The sequence below is a fragment of the Buteo buteo genome, chromosome 1 (assembly GCF_964188355.1).
Source record: "Buteo buteo chromosome 1, bButBut1.hap1.1, whole genome shotgun sequence".
Taxonomy (NCBI): domain Eukaryota; kingdom Metazoa; phylum Chordata; class Aves; order Accipitriformes; family Accipitridae; genus Buteo; species Buteo buteo.
Window position 1 is genome coordinate 37,288,245 of NC_134171.1, and position 8,773 is coordinate 37,297,017.

The 8,773-nt window shown below is 40.9% G+C and overlaps 1 protein-coding gene across 2 annotated transcripts in view; it reads left to right on the forward strand.

Annotated features, from left to right (window-relative positions):
* Window positions 1–2,324, forward strand: part of DCTD (dCMP deaminase) — a 64,222-nt gene extending 61,898 nt beyond the window's left edge. For both annotated transcript variants that reach the window (XM_075028072.1, XM_075028063.1), the window contains one exon: window positions 1,006–2,324. In XM_075028072.1, the coding sequence (XP_074884173.1) occupies window positions 1,006–1,084 (79 nt within the window). In that variant the 3' untranslated portion in view covers window positions 1,085–2,324. The remainder of the gene's footprint in view (window positions 1–1,005) is intronic.
* Window positions 2,325–8,773: the final 6,449 nt, after the last annotated feature.

The window sequence follows — 8,773 nt, forward strand, 5'->3', positions numbered from 1 at the left end:
TTCTCTTGCAAGTGAAATCTTGTAACTTCTCCAGGGTGAGAAGTGTTTCTTGCATTTCAGATTGCTATTCTGGACAAAGTATTCAGAGTTTCTGTGGTCAGCAGCATGTGCTTTTCTGTGTTGACTGTTACTCATTATTGTATTGATTGTTAAGGATGTAGGTGGTACTTAATGAATCTCTTGAACTGAACTGCAGAGCTTAATTAGGCACTAAATCCACACTATTTGCATAATCCTTTGTTTACTGGTAGACTGGAAAATATATGCTTGGTCCCCAAATACCTTCCTTGCTAATTGCTGTAGCAGATGCTCTAATGATAATAAAAGGAAACATTTTGTGGCAGTATTAATTTTACAGTTCTAAAGTTACAATTTTTAAATGATTCCCTCTTAACTAGTTTTGCTTTTCCCCGGTATGATGCATAATGTGATCTATTCCACTAGCACAAAAAAATATTTTAATTTACTGAGGCAAAGTTTGAAAGTGTTCTTTGAAAACTTGGCAGGAAAAAAGTGATCAAAATATTTATCAAAATATATTCCAGATACCTATTATATATAAATACATATACATATATGTGCATATATAATGCATATACAGTATATTAAAATATTTTTATGGATACATATATGCATCTATATATCTGTAAATATATATTAAAATATTTGAAATATAAATATATATGAACAAAAATCTCAGCCCTGGTAACATGATGCCACCACCTGCAGCTAAGTTGTTTAAAGTCCTTTGACTCCTGGGTAATTTATGAACTCCAATAGCTGAAGAATGCACAGGCTAACCCACCCCATGTGTCTTTTTTGTCTTAGTCTTTCTTGTTCAGGTTTCTCTCAGTGTGGTGCGCTATAATTGGCTCCCATAGAGATGAAAACTATGTGAATCCAAGGAGGGTTTTTTTTTATTCCTTCAAAAATTTAGCTGGAGCTAAAGCAAGCAAAATGTTTTAACTACTCACTAACTAATATCTGTATTTTTCTTTATTTTAGGGAATTCAAGCCAAAGTGTAACAAGATCATCATCGACTTTGATTCAATTAACAGCAGACCAAGTCAAAAGCTTCTGTGAATTAAGTCTCATTAAGTCTCTAGAAGAGTGTGATTATCCTTTTCTAAAAAGCTGCTAATGCCTTTCATCTTGAAGTTACTTGCAACTTTTTAATGGCTTCTGTAGCTAAAGTAGACTTCTAAGAAATCCAAAGCATAAAATGTCCCACTCACTTCATCTTGTCATGTGGAATCTAAATCTACTTAAAATTTTCTAATGCCAAAACTGCTTAAAAAGTCTAGAGACATGTAGATGAGACAATATAATGTATGTAAAGAAAACTGTTCAGATTCTTGCTGTATTCATCACCGCATGCTCTGATAGGCTGTCAGCATTGATTTAGACTCAGTTTAACAGTAGTACTTATTGTAACCAGTCGTACATTGGAATATGCTAATATATGTTGATCTCTCTACTGGATATGTGGATCTAAGTAGTTGATCCTAATAAAGGACAAAAAATGTTATCCATGCAAATACTAATCTTCCAACTAGCATAACACTAATATTTAAAAGGTTATACAGCTTTAAGAATGTATGATATTCTGCATGCGTTATCCAACAAATGAAATACTGATTTTTCTTTAATTGCTATCTAACACTTTCATACACAGGGAGGGGTAAGAGAGGAAGTTGTTCTCAGAATGGTCCATGCTGGACCAAGCTTTACAGGTGCTTTCAAGTCCTTGTTTTCCCCAAGACTCCAGAATTGGTGGGGGTTGAGGGAGTAAATAATTTGGCTCTTTACCTTTGGGACTCTTACTTGGAGTTGGTTTTCATGTGTAGAAAGAAATTATTTTATTGGTGTAAGCTGTTTCTAGGCAATCCAACATAGCTCAGTCTTAAAATCGACCTGTAAGGTAACTGAATCATTTTTTGTCCTTTGAGAGAAATTGGAGATAGTCAACCCATATTTGTATCTGTGCCAAAAGAGGTAATTATGGTATTAGCTTGTTTCCCAGTGCTGGCATAGTACCTTCATTTTCATAAATGTTGCCTAAAATAATACCCTTTTTAATTTTATCTTGAGATCTGGGAATAGATTTGAGTTCCTTTTCTCTAATTTGATTTTTTTAAATTAAATATACCTAGTGGCTTTGTTTAGATAACATTGGTAGTTGTTTTGTTTTTTGTTTTGTTTTTTTTTAATGTGGTTATACTTCAGTGAGCTTTTATTTTCTCTATAAAAGCTTTGTTTCATATTTTGGGACATTATGTAATTTGGCTTCATACCAGTATTATTAAAGTCTTACTAAAATCCACTACATTGAAGTAGACTCATTATTATAATATTAAGCCATGTGCTTGGCTCCAGAGTGCTGCTGGTTTTGCAATCATATGCAAAGCATATTTTGGGCATTTGTGATATTACATAAAGTGTAATGTTCATGAACCATTTGGCTACTAAAGGGAGCATTGTAATGTATTATAAGATATGTCCATTTATAAAATAATTTCTGACTTTCTCTTTTTTTTCCTACAACTGTTTTCCACCTCAAAATTGGTCTGTGGCTTACTGCCAGAAGAAGTTTGCACATATGTGGAGGGGGAGGGTGAAACCTGAAAAATTACTTTAATAAAATGTCACTAAAACAGCTTATGCACATCTTTTTCTTTGGCCTGAATTAATAAGTAGAAGTATTTTGAGTTATACTGGTCTGACAATGGGACAGAGGGGAGAGAAGAAGCAGAATTTTGGGTTTTGGCAGCAAAATTGTGTTTTCTTCATAGATAATTGCTGATCTAAGTTAAGACTTAAAAGATATATGCATTGTGATTCTGGTCACTTTAAATATTTTTATGTCAGGCCTTGGATAATGGGAATGTATAACGTGCATAAAAACTCAGGAGTTTTTTGAACCAACGTCCAGGTGTTTTGGGGAATGTACTATTTTTTATAATTACTCTTTGTTTTTCCCCCAGGACTTTCCTGTTTGTGTACAAAAGAGCACTACTAGAGAATATGATAGGACTTTAGATTTGTCCCGATCAGTTTTTGATCTGGTAGAGCCACATATACAAGCTTTCAGAGTAATTGTCAGTTGGGTCAGGCTAGTAAGTGAGCTCTCTCATTTCCAGGGCAACTTTATGGAAAGGGAAAAAGCACATGTACAACTCTTGAGACAGTGCATGCTTAGTTTGAGGTTAATGTTTTAGACCAAATCTTAAAGAACGTTTGACGCTTACTTTGTGTGCATGCCTAGAAATCTGTATGCTTCTGGCTTTTTTTGTTTTAATAGTTTAGGAGAAGTGCTTTGACTTACAAATAAAGAATAATTACTAGAGGAAACAAAGAAAACAGGTAAATATAATAAAATGTGTTTCTGCTCCTGAAGCTCAAGTTCAAGTAGAATAGAACCATTTGGGCTGGAAGGGCCTCTAGAAGCCTTCCTGAAAGCACCGTTGACGACAAGTTAGATCCAGTTGCTCAGGCATTGTCCAGGTGAGTATCTCCAAGAACAGCGATTCTGCAGCCTTTCTGGTCATCCATTCCAATACTTGACCCTCACTGACACCCTCACTGTGTCTTTTTCTTTTTCCTTCAGTCATAATTTCCATTGTTCCAGCTTATGTCTGTTACCTCTCATCCTTTTGTTGTACATGTCTGAAAAGTCTGTCTTCTCTATAACTGCTCATTAGGTAGCTGAAGTCAGCAGTTATGTTCCCCCCACCTTTAACCTTTTCTCCAGGCTGAACAAATGCCATGCTCTCGTCCTTTCTCGTGCATCATGTGCTCCGTCTTCTCACCATCTTAGTGTCCCCTCGCTGTCTGTGTCATACTGGGGAGCCCAAAGATGACGCTACTCCGGATGTGGTCTTACATGAGCTGAATAGAGGAGCACAAATAATGACGTCTGTTGACCTACTGGCTACACACTTTCTAGTAGAGCCTGGTATGTGGATAGCCGCCTCTGTTGCAAGGGCACTTCATCTCTTGTCCACCTGAATTCCTCGGTCCTTTTCTTTCAAGGCACCTTCCATCCAGGGGGCACCCAGTCAGCATGGAGTTGTTCTGTTCCTGGTGCAGGACTTCATCGTGTTGCTGTCAACCCATTCCTCCAGCCATTAATATGGCTGGACTTCGAACCACCGACCACTGACTCTTTGAGCGTGATGGCTCACCAATGTGAAACTTCACGGGTCCCATCGTGGCCACCCGCACCATTCCCATGGTAAAGCACCCCTCCAGCCTGCTGGGGGAAGGGGAGGTGACCGCAGGCTGAGGCTTCATTATGGATTGCTTGAAAAACCCAGTACAGGAAGCTGAGAGGAGACTCGGGGAAGCACTTCGGTAGTTACTTCAGGAGCATTAATTGGAGGAAGAAATCACATTCAGATAAAATGCTGAGATCCTATCCAGTTCAATATAACTCTATCTTAAAGGTTAAATCTAAATCTTGCCATCATCTAGAATTTCCTTCCAAATATTATTCCATTCCCCTGTCAGAGAACCCAAGGAATGGGCAATCTTATTTACATAAATTTCATTTAAGAAAGGGTGGTATCACAGGCCGGCATACTGAATGAGAGCATAATCTCCATCTTCAAAGCTTTGATCACTGACTGAGCATTTTATTGCTTTGTATATTAGGAATATTTTTACAAAGATAACAAAAAGTATGCTGTGACCAGTACAATTGCTCTGATTGCCAAAATAGCCTATGATAACATTGGCAGTAAAAGCTCTTCTGGTGCATCACTCGGCCTGAAAGCTCTACGTGCAGAACTGCAGGAGTTCATCAGCTACCAAAATGAATCTTGCAGGGATTTTAAGCTGTTGAGAACAAGCAAAATAAACAAAAATTCCCATTTGCCCCTCTCCCCCCACCCCGTCTCTGAAACTGGGTGATGGGAGTCTTTATGCAAGTGAGGTGGGACAAAGCTCAGAGGCCTCACCTGGTCGCCCTGAAGCTGCAATTACACAGAGCTAGGTCTGGCCCGGGGGCCTGGGATAAGTTTACGAGGTGCGGCTGGGGCTGTGGGGAGCAGGTGGAGCAGCGAGCAGTACTGTTTAGTAATCTAGCAGGGTTGGCTTAGGTTTCTGCTACACTGGGAGCACTTAAGGATGAAGTACAGAAGTGACCACAGCTGAAAGGCCATTTATTTGCAGCTGTTTCTTCTCAGTTGTAGGTAAGAAAAGGATTTATATAATACAGGGCTGAAAGTGTGAGGTACTAACTCTTTTTTTCTTTGGTGGTGATGGCTCAAAGGTTTTGCACCACTAAAGCCTCTTTTAGCAGATTTCACTCTCCCTTCCCTTCAAAATCCAGGTTTACCTAATGTAAAACTTTCTCTGATTTGAGAACAGAGGGGTAAAACTTGTTTCAAGTACGTAGTCTGCATCTGCTCCGTGTTCTCAACCTTGGGAACTACTGGAAGGCATACAGTGGAAAAGCATTAAACAGAGCTGACTGTCTAAGAAACCCTATATGAAACCTTTAAATCCATGTTCCCCTCCTTTTATGCTTAACTCATCTGTTTGCTTTCTCTGGCTTGGAGGAAATGAGAGGAGGAGGAGGAAAAAAAAAAAGGGATTTGTGAACTGTCTCTGCCTCACTCAAAAAATCAAATGTCTTCCTGGCATTTTCAGCTTCGTTAAATGGCAGCAAAAGCTTTAAGGAAGCATGTGGTTAATCAAGCTATGGAAGAGTGCAGCATTTGATTTTTTTTTGCCGGAGCAGGAGCTTAATCTCAGCAGCTTGCTTCCTAACACCACTCATCTTCAGGACCAGTGGATATATGTTGTCCTAATGCTTCAAAGGCACCGATGCGGGGCTTTGAACACCTTCCCTGCTGAGGAGGTATCCCAGGAGGAAGGTGCCTTGGGCAGCTCCATGCCTGCAAGGCACCACCAGATAGTTGTGGCGGGAGGGCTGCTGCCTATCCCTCCAAATAACAAACAAGAAGGGCACCATCTTTCTGTGAACTGTGCGGCAGAAGGGCAACACTTAAAACAGAGATATATGTGACAGGGTACGTGAATTACAGTGATTTGTTTTGTGTCTCTACCTGATTTTTTCTTCTTTATTTAGGAGGAATTAAGAAGTAGGGGTTGGAATAGGCAACTGCTAGTTCTGTCTTGTATGCTTGAAGGTTTGTGCTGGAAAATCTGGCCTCTGTCAGGGCACTCCCTCTCATCCAGATATGAGGGGAAAAAAAAGATCAAGCTTGATGTGCTGGATTTTTAGTTATTGACATTATTTACTGTGCTCTTAACAAACGGTGCCCTAAGGAGAAGGAGAATAATGTGCTCCAGTAGCAAAATATGCATAATAAAGAAGCAATTGCCTACGGTTTCCTGGGATTTCTTACTCTGTGCTCTCTACCTCCCTATTCCTTCATTGTTTCAAGCTAATGTATATTTCAATTTTGCCATGCAAATATTCAGAAGGTCTCCCTGCACCAAAGGAGAGGAAACAAAATACATTCAAATCACCACTTCAGTGGCATAAGTTGTGTCTTGGTTTGCTAGAGACTTGGGTACGTTCTTTAGTTGGCTGTATAACTCTGCTGTTGCTGCTTGTTGACTCGTGCTGAAGTCTTTTTTGTGGCATATCTTGTTGTGAGCGGGGTTTTTTTCCTCCACTGTTCAATCAACTCTGCTAATCAGAATGTTGCTGAGTAAACAGGACTGATTAAAATTAAAATTTTAATTTTGTGTTGTAAACAATATGGCACTTTAATATTTGTACTGTTATTAAAGATACTTCTAATAATGTATCTAGTGTTTTGTGGTATGGTTTTCATATTTGTTTCTTGAAGCACTGACAAGTTTTGCTAAAGAGCTTCACATTCACATGCTAGGGTTTTGTATTCCATGTATTCCCTTTTTCAAGGGTGACTGTACTTAATTATATTGGATATGGGTATCCTATTTATTCTTTCTGGCTTTAAATCTCATGGGGAAAAAATGTTTCTGTGACAACTGAGGACATTACACTGTAAGAAACAGCCATAACATGAATGCCTTAGTCTATATGAATCTACTCATTGCTCTTAACATTGCTTATCTATCTTCCAGAGGAGAAAAAACCAGAAGCTAGTTAGGTGTGGAAACACCTTAAAAGAGTGTTGGCTGGTGCTTGGAGACTTGCCCTGAGGAAAGGGACAGGGGAGACTAGAAAGTCCTCGACAGCAAAACAAATCTGATGGGATGTTGAAGTCTGAGGATGAAAGGAAGAGAGAAAAGGAAGCGCATGTTTGCAGAAGCGGTCTGTTACCTATCAGGCCCTTCAAGGCCAAAGGAAGCTGTCTGGAAACAGGGAGGGAAAGAAGCTCCCTGTGATCTGGAGAAAAAACTGGAGTAAGAAGGAGGGTGGAGAGCCTGAGCATGTCAGATGACCCTGTTCTAAACTGAAGGAGCTTTTCAAAGTGGCTGAGGAACAGGTATGCTGAAAATCTGTTTCTCTTGTGCTGACTAGAGTTGTTGTCTTTTGAAACTGATAGGCTTCGTAAGTGCTTCTAGTGTGCCTGGCCACTAAGAGGTCACCGCAGGGCACCTACATGGTTAGTTTATGGGGGTACACTCAAATTACGGTGTAGGCTTGATGCAGCTGAACTATAGCCTCTGGTCCAGGGAGTCCCACAGACAGCCGGCAACCTGGGGGACTGGGAGGGAGGGAGACTGTCTCCCACTGAGAGTCAGCACCTCTACTCCAAAAAATGAAACCTACCAACAGCTTTCACAGCACAGTGGCTCCGGGTGATTTCCAGGTGTATGTTTTGACTACTGCCTCCTCCTCCACTCCCTGCTCTCTTGCATCCTCTCACTGCCTCTTCCTGCAGCCCCGTTGTCTCTTCCACAGCCTCTTTCCCTGCAGGAGTTTGCAGAGATGTCAGCAAGAGGGCTGCACTGCAGAAGCGGCACGAACATGGCAGAAGCAGCGTGGGTCATCATTCACCTGGCAGGACCGTGGGTCTCTGCTCCTTCCACTCCCCCTCCCTGAAATATGGGGTCTTGCAGCACTATAGCTGCCTCCCCAGGGTCATGTTGTGTGGAGAAGAGTGGGAGCCACGGTGAGCATCTCCACCTGAGGGACACTTGACCTCTCCTGGGGCAACACCATGGCTTGGTTCAGGTAGGCTGGCTCTGGAAATAGGATGTTCCTGCTGCTCTTCCCCTCATTGCTCATGCTGGCTCATGTCCCTGGCTGGAAATGCTGCTGCATGAGCACGGGTGAGCCAGGTCAGTGCCCAGGAGGATACATGTCCCTGGCGCTGGGCCTTTGGGATCCTAGACCCCCTAGGACTGACTTAAGCCTGCAGAAAGGTCACTGATGTCTGGGATGGTTCTTGCTGTGAGGCAAGATGGTACCTTCATACATCTGGTTTGAATAAAAACCTTAATAGGCTGCTGCCATTGTTCACTTCTGGCCAGTTCCTTTTCTTTTCTGTTGATCATAGCTTAGAGTGCAAGAAAAGCTGTAACCATCCTTTGCAGTGAGCTAGGTAGCCTGTACAAGTGTGTGTATTCCCCTTGCAGCTAAGATGACTACAGTACTACATATTTCCTGTTCATGACAGAATGTAAAATATATGCTTAACTATCCTTTAAGTTAGTGAGGCTAAAGCTGACAATGGGCTCACATCCTTTCCTGACCTGAGGTCTATAAAGAGATGGAGCCTGATGTCCCTATTGGCATTCAAGTAACACCTTCCTGACAAAGTCTGCAAAAACACAGCTTTACAGCTCGGTAATAAATATTCAAAT